Source organism: Bactrocera latifrons, unplaced genomic scaffold (genome assembly GCF_001853355.1).
Source record: "Bactrocera latifrons isolate USDA-ARS-PBARC rearing strain unplaced genomic scaffold, ASM185335v1 scaffold_75, whole genome shotgun sequence".
Lineage (NCBI taxonomy): Eukaryota > Metazoa > Arthropoda > Insecta > Diptera > Tephritidae > Bactrocera > Bactrocera latifrons.
Window position 1 is genome coordinate 1,181,035 of NW_017537434.1, and position 12,109 is coordinate 1,193,143.

The following is a 12,109-nucleotide window of genomic DNA, read 5'->3' on the forward strand; positions in this document are numbered from 1 at the left end:
ACAGAAGTTGACATATGAGTAAACAAGCAATGCGTTGCAAGTGCAGCACGGGAGTGCTGTAAGCGGAAAAGAGGGGGAAGAGGGCACAATTGTGCATAGTTGGCAGCGAGTTGTGCGGCGCGTATTTTCAAAAGAAAAGCGCCGCAAAGTAGGTACGGACCAAAAATGGCAGTGAATGAACCGAATTGCACTTGGACTTGAGACACACTCACTAAATATCGCGAGGASGCTTGTATGCACAATTTGTTGTTATTGCTATTTTAACAGTGCATGTCAATTGCAGTTGTTGTTGGTGGACTTGTTGGCTCCTTGCAGCGCAGCTGCAGTTGTTGCCACACTGTTATATGCAACTGAATATACAGACATGTACATATGTATATGCATGCAACAACAACAACAATAGCAACAACAATTAACACGAGCGATTGCTGCGCAGAAATGCGTGAAGTGTTGTCGATTGCATCGCACTGCTGCCGGGTCGCTTGGTGATGAGCCGTAATGCGAGATTGCTGAAATGTTGTGACAGTTGCGCGAGCAACAGCAATTTAGGCGCAAGCAATGACAATTAAAAATTATGTGACACGGTTTTTCCTTTGTGTTATTAATTCGTCGTTTCCTTTTTTTTTTTTTTTTTTTTGTGTCTTTAATTTTAAAATTTTCGCACATAAACGCAAGCAATTTGATGTGATGAAATTCGCAACAACAGCAACAATGGTGCCTATACTTGTATATGTATGTAGTTTGATTTATGCATAAAATTGCAGAGACCGCTATTTGAGGTTGGTTACCACGGTAAGCGGGTGGCTAAAATGTATTCAATAAACCGTAAATTGAAGGCAAATTATTGACAAGATAGCAGGAATTGGAAAGTAAATATTCCAGCTCTTCAGTGCACAGGAGCAGTATATTTGTGCTCTCTTTGAAATGCAGCAAATATGAAAACTAGCAAACAGCTGTTTTGTCTTTGCAATCAAATAGAAATTAAGAACACAAAATTTTTGTTGAAAAGAAGTAAGTTTTAATAGACAACAACAACAAAAAACCGAATAAACAGCAATAGTAAAAGCTGCAAAAGCGGCAACAGTCAACAGTCAGCAATGTCAGTCAGTAAACTCAGCAGCTGCTTTGTCAAACCATCTAACAGTCAATTCATCCAACACTGCAACCCATCTAATCGGCCGACCGCCTGTTCTATAGGCGGTAGTCAGTCCTTCAACTTGTTTAGCAGTCAGTCAGTACTTCAACTACAGCAGCGCATCACTGCCGCCATCAGTGCACGTCAGTAGTACGAATGACGGTCAAGTCGCGCTGCAATTTCAACACATACACACACTCAACACTTGAATGTCATGAGAGATTTTTTATATGCCACAAGTTGCAGCAGCTACGCTTTGCACAATTGCAAGTACGTAGTTGTAATTGTGACTTTTGTTGTTGTTGCTGCTACAGCTACAATGTCTATGGTTTGCATTTTTAGATTTTTATCCCGTTGCTTAATCGTCTGACAAACGGGCAACAATTTGCTTTCGATTTATTATTACGAATACCAGTTTTATTTCATACCCACAAATATTTACAGCATCAACCAGTTAACACACGTTAGATTTTTGATTTTTGAAACGTACTTTAAAATTGAAGTCAAAAATTTCTACAGGGCATTCATGAGAAGTGAAAATTTCCTAAATTCAGTTTGCCTACTCACAGCTAAAAAATGCAAATAGCTAAAATGATAAACTTTGTAAAATTATTTCTAAAGCATTAAAAGTAAGTTTATTAAATAAGCAGATAACTAAAAACACTAAAATGTTAATTCTCAAACTTTGAGTGGCCCTACAAACGCAGCACGTGAACAGAGAACGTAAAATCTGCTTACAATATCGTAAACCGGCGAAATGTCAAAATATTTGTTTACAAATTGTAGGCGGCGTGTTTTCTTTAAATTATTGAACTAAACATTTATCAACAAGTAAAACATTACAAAATGAGTTTCCTTAAGCCAAAAGAAGTAATTGAAAAGGGCGATACAGTTATACTTTATCTCACAGTAAATTCGATGCATGCCATTGAAGCAACACCAACAATAGTCAACAAAAAAGGCGAAACCATTGAATATGTAAATAATTATTGAATTAAATAATACCAGCTTACCCTCAATTTTGTTATTATTTCATGCAGATATTTCAAACCTCATATGGCGCGTTAAAGGTGCGCAATCTCATTGGTGTCACTTACGGCTCGCGGGTGGAACTCTCGAAAGGATGGGCCTATGTACTACAGCCAAATCCAGAATTGTGGACGCAAACGCTGCCACATCGTACACAAATCATTTACACACCCGATATTAGTATGATACTCTTCCAACTCGAAGTTCGGCCAGGTTCAGTGATAGTTGAATCTGGTACTGGCTCAGGTTCACTGTCACATTATTTTTTACGTGCTATTAAACCTTATGGTCATTTGCATACATTTGACTTCCACGAAGCGCGAGTGCAACAAGCGCGTGAAGAATTCGAACGACATGGTTTAGGTGATTTTGTAACCGTTTATCATCGCGATGTGTGCCAACTGGGTTTTAGCAATGAGTTGGAAGGCAAAGCGGATGCAGTATTTTTGGACTTGCCGGCACCTCAGCTGGCGGTACCATTTGCCGCTAAAACTCTTAAAACGGAGGGTAAATCTAAGTGAATGTTTGTGATCATTGAAAATTATAAATTTAAAAATGTCTTACATATTTCATTAGGTGGACGTTTCTGTTCATTCTCACCTTGTATTGAACAGTCCCAACGTTGTTGTATCGCTTTACAAGAACATGGATTCACAGAGATTCGTTCAATGGAAATACTACAGCAAGAGCATGTTGTTAAAACTAGAACATTGCCYGTGGTAGATTTAGAGTTCCTGAAGCACAAAGTAATTATTAATAGCATTTATGGTGTATGGTATACAAGTAAAAATAAGTACTTTTTCTTTTCTAGAAACCGTCTTCTCAAAAATTGGATGAATCAAGTACTATTGAATCAAATGAAAAGGCAGATACCGTAAAAACCCCTAAAGAAACCAAGAAAGTACTCACATCGTTTGCGCCGCCTACGCTACCAGGCCACACAGGATATTTGACATTTGCAACTCTGCCCCCAGCCTTCGTACGATAGCAAAAGTTCTTCCAACAATTCAATATTAAAACATGTTGTAGTACAATAATATACATATGTTTACTGTCTCTTATACACATCTAAAAGTTCTTCCAACAATTCAATATTAAAACATGTTGTAGTACAATAATATACATATGTTTACAATATATAAACTATCAGTTGCGTTTCAAAAGTGGTCTTATATGAGGAGGGCATGCTGTTTGACATTTAATTCTTAAAAATTCAAATACATCGAATAATGTGCTTCAGTTTGTTGTCTGTCTATTTATACAAATATTTATATTGAAATTTCAGTTTAACTAGTGGAATAAACACACCTTGAAAAGTAACTTAACGTTTATACGGATATATTATTTGAAAAAAAAATTTTGACGTTATTTTCGTTGAGGAAAATTATGATAAACTCCAATGTTACGATTGTCTATCAGATATCGATTATTTATCGATTAGAATTTGAATAAATCAATTTCCAGCTTCAAATTGAATTACTGTTTTCTTAAGATATATTTTGATTTGTTATATATGAATATAATTCTCCTGAGCTTTTAATTATAGAAAAAAGTGATTTCGWTGCACTTTGACCACAATGAAACAATTACAATCTTTTCAAATTGCATTCTGCAACTTCMGAATGTTTGCCAAAGCGAGAACGCCATATTTTCATATGCATTTAAGAAAAGTATACAATACAAGGTTGAGAAACTGAAATGACGAATATTACTTAAGCACATTGCCCTTCCGTGCCCTGTCAATAATTGTAAAAAAAAATAAAATAAGTGGAAAAGCCGCGCATCTTTCAACAAACAAGAATTATACGAAAAAGGAACAGCAGAAAACTATATAATCAAATCAACCACTTTCAGTACACGTATACAGTTAAAACAATTTCATGCTCAACGCAGCAATTCGAAGTGGTGGCACATATCTGTATCGTGACCTGTGCAAATTTAATTATCCAACAGCTATTTCCGTTTGCCAACAATTCAATACAACACAAGAGCAGTTTCAGAAATTAGCGCAGTTTTGTAGCAAATCAATACTACGTTCATTTAACAATAAATCAGTTATACACAATACCTACGTCAAAACAAATAAAATAATTATGCCAGAAGAGCAAAAGCCTCAAGTTGTGTTTGTGTTGGGAGGCCCCGGCGCTGGCAAAGGCACACAATGCTCTAAAATCGTAGAACGCTTCCAATTTGTACATCTCTCTGCCGGCGATTTATTGCGCGAAGAACGGGCACGTGAGGGTTCCGAATATGGTACATTAATAGAGAGCTACATACGCGATGGCAAAATTGTGCCCGTTGAAGTAACATGTTCACTGCTGGAAAATGCAATGCAAAACTCGGGCAAAAATAAGTTCCTCATTGACGGTTTTCCACGTAACCAAGATAACCTTGACGGCTGGACACGTCAGATGTCGGACAAAGTCGATTTCCTATTTGTTTTGTTCTTTAATTGTCCTGAAGATAAGTGTGTGGAACGTTGTTTGGCCCGCGGTCAAGCTGGTTCTGGGCGCAGCGATGATAACTTGGAGAGTTTAAAGAAGCGTATACAAACGTACAACAACGATTCATTACCAATTATCAAGCATTACGAACAAATTGGAAAAGTGCAACAAATCGATGCTAATCCAAGTGCTGATGAAGTATTCAAGAATGTGGAAAAGGTATTTGTCGACGCAGGTTTCCAATAAAAGGGCTACCTTGAACCGCAACATCATTCACGTAGGGTTAAAATATTGCGGAAATTGTTACTATTGATTATTAAATTGTATCGAATTGGATATTAGTAAATACTTAATTTTACATGCAGTCAGATGTACATGTTTATAAAATGTGTGGTGTTTTCAAGTATATTTACCCAAGGTCAAGTTCTGTCTACTTGCCAATAAAGCCTATAATTTAATTTATTCTACAACAGATTGTTTACTATTAATAATACTACTTCTTACGTTTGGGTCAGTTTGTGAATACTATGCTTATTGTATGCAATTTAGTTATAAGTTATACAAATGTATTAAAAAATACTTAATTTTTATGTTTTTCCAAAATTTTCACATCAATTTGGAAGGAATGATTTAATCGGWCAAATAGGCATTATTTGAAAGCGCACAAACGTTTGTACAAATTATGCATGATAGTAATGACTAGCCTTTCGTGTAAAAGCGAAAATTTCTTTGGGGGAGGGAGGGTTGATATTAATAAACACAATTTTAGGGGAATGGTACGTTCTTTGATGTCTGTCGTACATTTGTAAGATAAGACGATACTTGGAAAACATATATACACATAAATGGTTACGAATAGTTTTATCAATACATATACGTATCTACTATTAAGACAACGCGAAWCTTATTAAATTAATTCTAGTTAAGGAATGCTTTCATTGTATCTGCTTCTTGTATATTTTGTATTGAGGGCATACACATATAAAAATATGTGAAATTTTAATATTATGGCAATCCAAATTGTAGAAAATTCTTCAACTAATTTGTTATTGAATAAATAAATATTAAAATTTTAAATGAAAACAATTAGTTTTTATAACAATTTAGACCACAGGCGGAACTTTCAATGCTTCAACGTGTGTATTTGCATTGTTCCGCCAAAAGGCTTACATACTTTTTATTATGTACATGAGACAATTTTTATATGCACTTCGCTTTTTTAATAACGTGATTAAAATGAAATTAATTCATATAAAAATKACCACCTTATTTCAGCTAATATTTGATATAAAACTTAAGATCATATAGCAATAAAGTAAAATACTAATATTTAAAGTGTTTTGCGAAGCGTGAATGCCTGTTTCTGTTCAAATCGTTTTCAAATAATTCCTAATCTCTGCGCAGTTTGTCCAAGCGGGCTTGCAAATCGGCATCAGCATCAGACACTGGAGAAGATGCACCACTTCCACCTGCCGCTGCTGTGCTACCGCCATTACCACCATTGCCGCCACCACCTGCACCCGAACCTACACCACCAGCAGCTACCGCAGCCGGTGTAGTCTTAGCGCCGCCAGCAATAGATAATGATCCTGAGGCAGTGGGCAAATCTCCTAATTGCTCACCTAGCTGCAAGCCTAATTCATCTAGAACTTGCGAAACTACAGCATCAGTCTCCTCTTCGTCGCCCTCATCCTCCATCGCATCGTCAATGGCTTCATTAATCATTTCTTCTTTCATATCCATGATTTCAGATTGCTTTTCAAATTCATGTAATATCTTTTGAATTTGTGGGAGATTCAATTGCCGGTTCATATTTTGCATTGCCTTAGTAACGCCTAATACAGCACAACAAAGAAGAGTGTACAAYCATGTTAGTAATTAACTAAAATTACCAAACTTCGCCATGTTAGCAAATACTCACCGCGCATTGCTTGTGCCATGGTATTCTGTGATTTTAGGGTTTGTATTTTCARTGAGACTGCTTGTATATTTGCCTTCATCAGCATGAATTTCTTCACATAGCGTCGTGTGCGTACCAAATCTTTGGCCATAATTTTCACTGCATCCATTTGACCTTCCTTCGCCATACGTTTTATGTCCGCAATAATCTTTTTCTCCTGCTGCTCCATTTTCATGCGTTCTCTGTCCAGGTCACGCATAGCCCTATTAAGGGCGCGTTGGTTCTTGCGCAGCATCTCATCCGGTGAGATTTTTTTGCCAAACAACCAATCCATGATGAGCTTTTAATTTGTTAATCGAATAAAAAGTACGTACACAAAAATCTTTATCAAAGTTGGAAATGATTCCGACTTTTCTTATATTATGTTGAAATGATGACCAAATCCAAATAACAAACACACACAAAAACAAAAAATTACTCATCCACAAATGTCAACTGTTTACTGATGGATATGTCATCACGAAAGAGAAGAGTGCGGCCAAGTTACTGGCGAAAAGTCAGGATAAAAACAAAAAATATATATTTTATATACATTCATAGACTGTAATCGAAAATTTGGTAAAGGTTCAGGASAGCGGCTTTTYCGAAAACGTGCACCAATTTTTACGGGAATTGTCTTAAAATACTCGTTTTYAATTTTACTTTACGAATATGTATGGCGCATTCCTTTAAAAACAATATTTTCTTTGTTGACGTCTTTATATGTTAATAATATATTTTCTATCAATTATATACACGTAATTAATGATGTTGTTTAGTTAATCAATAAGAGWAATTGGATTTTATGTTATTTTTATTAAAATAAGAAAAACCTTGTGATATATATTAAAATAGATTGAGTACTCGAACACACCTTTCAAAATGTCAATTGAAGCAAACAGCTGTTCATGTTTTCTTGACATCGATTTGGGGGAGTGCCACAATTGTAAAAATATTTTCTGTGCTTGATAAGTGGGAATTAATTGTTAATTTTTTAAATCTAATATAAAATTTGGTCATGATGTCTGAAGTGATGAAAGATTTTGATAAGMCAGACTTTAGTGTGGATAAATGTAAGTAAATGATGATTTCAATTCTCTACGAATAAAAATTCACACTTTGTTTATTTTGGCTTTTAGACACCAAACAATTAGTTAAAGAATGTGTCGGCGGCGCAGACTTGCAGCAACGCAAGAAGGAGATTCAGGTTTACAGCGACCAAACATCAGCCACCTTAAAAAAATCCGTTTATGCGAATTACATGCAGTTCATTGAAACTGCGAAAGAAATTTCACGTAAATATTTTTTGAAAAGTGGTTAAGTGTAGCTAAATATATAAAGAAATTATATTATATGTAGATCTCGAATCGGAGATGTATCAGTTATCACATATCCTCATAGAACAGCGTAATATACTCGCCTCCCTTACTGACGAAAAATCACCAGGGAATGCACAGAATAACGAGGAAGGCGAAGAGCAACCAACACAGGAGGATGTGGAAAATAGTCATGCTACGCGTGCTGTAAAAGAAATGGTGCAGGGTTTCAATGGCAATCTGGAGGGGAAAACTTTCCTTAACGAAGGTGCACTCATCGAATTAGACACCAATGATTACCGCCCTATACAGCGGGTATTTTTCTTTTTATTTAACGATGTGCTTATCGTGTGTAAAGTAAAACATGACAAGTAAGTAAAGGAAGCTAATTATATCTTGTCCTGTTACTAAAAAACTTTTATCATTTAGGCGGCTAGAATTTCTTTCAGAATATGATCCTAAGAAAATTGCTGTGATCAATATCAAGGATTTAGATGGAGTACGTAATGCAATAAACATAATAACACCAGATGGCTCCAAGATTTTCCAAAGCGTTACCGCTGCGGGCAAAGTGAGTTTATGCATAAAGTTAAAAATTATAAATAAATTATATAATTTACACGTAGACGGAGTGGATAGAGAAATTGGAAGTTGCCTTTCGCTTTGACCAACAGAAGAAAACAAACAAAAAAGGGCCTGCACCACAACCACCCAAAGCGAAACAGTCATCGCAACAGCAAAAGGATTCGCCAAGTGACGCTAAATCATTGGTCTCCGATCTCAGTCCCACTGCTTCGCACGCTGGCAAAGCTGTAGAAAACTATGGACCCGATTGGATACATACGGCCAGCGAAGAAATACAAACACTTGTCGCACAAAGGTATTTCGAAGATGCGCAGGCGCTAATTAAACGCACCCAAGACTACATAGCAAAAGACTCGAGTTTTGTGAACGCTAAGCAAATCACGGAAAAAGTTAAGGCCTTAGAAACACAACTGACAGACGTACTGCTGCAAGAACTTTCCAATTGTCATTGTCGTAATCTGCAAGTGACACTACGTGCCTCACGGCGTTCGCTAAAGATACTCGTCGATATTGGACGTGCACGACAGGCTTGTGGCACGCTACTCAAAGTGGCCACAATGGCGCTACGTACAGCACAGCGTGAAGCGCGACGCAACAACACTGAAATATCCGAATTGTTCTTCTGTGATCTGACTCAAGTGGCATGCGAATTTCTAACTGCCTTCGAAACACAACCGGCGTGTGTCGGCGGTGCGTACTTTACATGTGTTTAAATAGAAGTCAGAAATATTCTCACAATTTTCTTACAGCACTCGTGGTGTGGTGCAATGCTGAGCTGCAGTATTTTGCCAGTCAGCTGATAAAGCATTACCTTACCAAAGGCACGCATTTGGATGCTGTAGCGAAATGCATTGAGGGCATACGCAAGCCATGCGCTAAGGTTAGTGCAACATTTTTTTTTATTTTCAATATTTTRTTTTATCTGCCTATTTCCACCGCCAGCTGACTGAAATCGGTTTAGACCTCTCATACCACCTTGAAGGTCTCTTGCGCAGCACACTGGAGTCGCTTATCGAAGAATCACGTGTGCGTTTGCTGGAAACCGTTGGACGTAGCGAAGACACTTGGCAACCATATAACTTGCAAACCAAAAGCAATCTTAAACGCTTGTTATTAGAATTGGATGCGCTTGGCATCGATATGCGCACACATACTACCGGCGACACGTGGATCAATCTCACGCAGTCCACAGTGTTGTTCACACGCCACTATCTGCAGTTGACGGCGCAATGCGCACACTTGGCCAAAAGTGAGGTGCTGTGGCCTAGTTTAGAGCTGCTTTTGCGTGATATGATGATGGCTCAGCAAGCTGTAAAGCCGGTCACAGGCCTTAGTGTGGATGTAAGTCCTTTATTTATTTATTTATTTATTTTTACATTTTATATTTTTATTTATCACACGCAGCCCAACTTCGTGTTGAAGAATAAGCTATACCTGCTGGAGGAATTACTGCCARTTGCTATAACCAATTTCCGTAGCATAAGTGGTAGCGAACGTAAATGTGAAATGCTTTTGGATTTGCAGCGGCATTTGCGCAAACAGTTGGCGCCTGTGCCCAAGCAGCGCAGTGTCTATCAAACTGATGTCTTTTAGAAAAACACAGCAACTTGAAAGCACAAAATTAAAAAGTAGCTAAACTATTTTTAGGTTATAAAAACAAACTCATCGATATGCTTATTTTCGCATTACTTTGATTACACATATATTTTTTTTTTTCATTTTATTATCATTATCATTATAATAATTATTATTATTAATTTAAATTTATATTATATAATAATTATGTACATAAATAACCACATGAATAAATTTCAAACGATTATTTGCTGCGTCTTGTTCGCAAACCGAAATTGCATATTGTGTGCAGCGTACGATTTTCTAGTATTTTAGCTGGTTGTTGTTGGCTGCTAACAAAATTCGTTTCCTCATATTTGTAATTTTTAATTTTTGTATTTGTTTTTCGCGTTTTTTTTTATTCGAATTGGCTAACAAAACAATTGCCAACAATGCACACAAACTAGCCCACAAATAAATATGTAAACGCAGCGTTACCTTCTAACGGTTCTTATATATGTAGGTATATGCAGTTTTTCGCCTTTTCTTTTAACTACATTACAGTTATGTGTATTTAAAGCAGTGTTGGTTTGGAGTAAAACGTTTAAGCGTTGCACTCTCAGTTTTTGCGTTAATTGTTTGTTTGTTATTTTACCTTTTTTTAGCTTACGAATGTAAAATTTATTTTTATATTTAGTTAATAAAAGTACACAGTGTTTAAACTGTCTCTTATACACATCTAGATGTGTATAAGAGACAGGTGTTTATATGTATGTTTATAACCTATATATTTATATATATATATATATATCTATATATGTATGTACTTCAAATATAATCTACATATAAATTAAAAGTAAAAATTAATTTAGTTTTTTTCATGTATTTCGTCACTACTTTGCATTCTTCGACTTTATCGTTGTGTGAGTGCGTTCTTCTGCGCATGCGCACATACATAGGTATGGGTTTGTGTTAAGTAGCTGTTGCAGCGAAGCGTAAGGTTAAAGGAAACTCAAAAAAATGTATAACGGTTTATTCACCACAATGTGCAAAAATAACGTTTTACTATTTACATTTTTTTTCAAATTATATTTTTATATATGTTTTCGAAATTAACTTTCAAAAATATACTTTAAAATTTTCTTTCTAATTTTAAGTGGCAATGCAATGAATTTTATTATTTACATACAGAAATGGAAAATTACTCAAAAAATACCTTTTAAAGAGCCATAACCACATATAACGTTTGCAGGGAATACGATTATWGAAAAATGTAACTCAGATTTGGCAAAAAAAATAACCCAGAAAAAGTTAAACCGAGTTAATTCGTTATTGTTTCGGCAACAATATAGATACGTCAAAAAGGTTTGGAAATATACTAGCTGTAATGACACAACTTGGCCATATGAAAATTTTAAGCATTCGGCCCACCAAGCTTAGACTGTCTTAAAGAAGCATAATTTTTCATGTTGTTGCTTTTTTTTCTCTATTATGAACCACCACGAAGTTTAMAATTGTGGATTCACTGACGCTTTATAATAAAATTTTTATCGCAACAACAAATATGGCATGTTTTGACATCAAGTATTTTCACTAATTCCCTCTTCGTAGTTGTTATACAATTCAGTGAAACAGTCGAGTCAAGAAATTTTTAAAATTATTTATAAATAAGCACAGTTTTAGGCGCATTTAATAGTTTTTAAATCCAAACTAGTAAAAAGCGTGAAGTTTTAAATATTTTGTTTAAAATTTGATTAAAAGTTTGACAATTGTGACATAAGCCAGTTGAGAACTCGAGTTTTAGAGTAACCATAGCCGTTATCTGCGATGTCAAATTGCCTTTCTAATGCAATTTGGTCTAGATCTTTTAAACCCTTTGCACCAACTAACAACTAAAATATGAATATAACGGTCATGTGAATTTTTTCAGTTATATATATAATTTTTATTTATTGTATATTCAGTTAAATTTACGCTTCGCACGCGCTACTTTACATGTTCATTTTCTTTTATCATTTCATTTCATTTTCATTCCAAATTTATTTTCGTTACTTAATTACATAATGCATGTTTTGTTTGAATTTAAATTTAATTACTATATATAAGT

At 35.5% G+C, this 12,109-nt stretch overlaps 4 protein-coding genes across 4 annotated transcripts; 3 read left to right on the forward strand and 1 right to left on the reverse strand.

Moving 5' to 3' along the window:
- Positions 1–1,888: 1,888 nt before the first annotated feature.
- On the forward strand, positions 1,889–3,205 carry LOC108976351 (tRNA (adenine(58)-N(1))-methyltransferase catalytic subunit TRMT61A). Its single transcript, XM_018945402.1, has 4 exons — positions 1,889–2,113; positions 2,176–2,671; positions 2,741–2,910; positions 2,976–3,205. The coding sequence occupies exons 1-4, from the start codon at positions 1,982–1,984 to the stop codon at positions 3,150–3,152; spliced, it is 975 nt and encodes a 324-aa protein (XP_018800947.1). The 5' UTR covers positions 1,889–1,981; the 3' UTR covers positions 3,153–3,205.
- Positions 3,206–3,825: 620 nt separating this feature from the next.
- LOC108976352 (UMP-CMP kinase) lies at positions 3,826–5,078 on the forward strand. Its single transcript, XM_018945403.1, has one exon. The coding sequence runs from the start codon at positions 4,045–4,047 to the stop codon at positions 4,852–4,854; it is 810 nt and encodes a 269-aa protein (XP_018800948.1). The 5' UTR covers positions 3,826–4,044; the 3' UTR covers positions 4,855–5,078.
- A 620-nt stretch (positions 5,079–5,698) lies between these two features.
- On the reverse strand, positions 5,699–6,842 carry LOC108976353 (charged multivesicular body protein 2a). Its single transcript, XM_018945404.1, has 2 exons — positions 6,530–6,842; positions 5,699–6,443 (listed from the first exon to the last, which is right to left on the reverse strand). The coding sequence occupies exons 1-2, from the start codon at positions 6,840–6,842 to the stop codon at positions 5,998–6,000; spliced, it is 759 nt and encodes a 252-aa protein (XP_018800949.1). The 3' UTR covers positions 5,699–5,997.
- A 626-nt stretch (positions 6,843–7,468) lies between these two features.
- Positions 7,469–10,298, forward strand: LOC108976338 (exocyst complex component 8). Its single transcript, XM_018945367.1, has 8 exons — positions 7,469–7,620; positions 7,687–7,842; positions 7,907–8,234; positions 8,293–8,434; positions 8,490–9,138; positions 9,198–9,328; positions 9,391–9,789; positions 9,853–10,298. Exons 1-8 carry the CDS (start codon positions 7,566–7,568, stop codon positions 10,039–10,041), a joined length of 2,049 nt encoding a protein of 682 aa, XP_018800912.1. The 5' UTR covers positions 7,469–7,565; the 3' UTR covers positions 10,042–10,298.
- Positions 10,299–12,109: the final 1,811 nt, after the last annotated feature.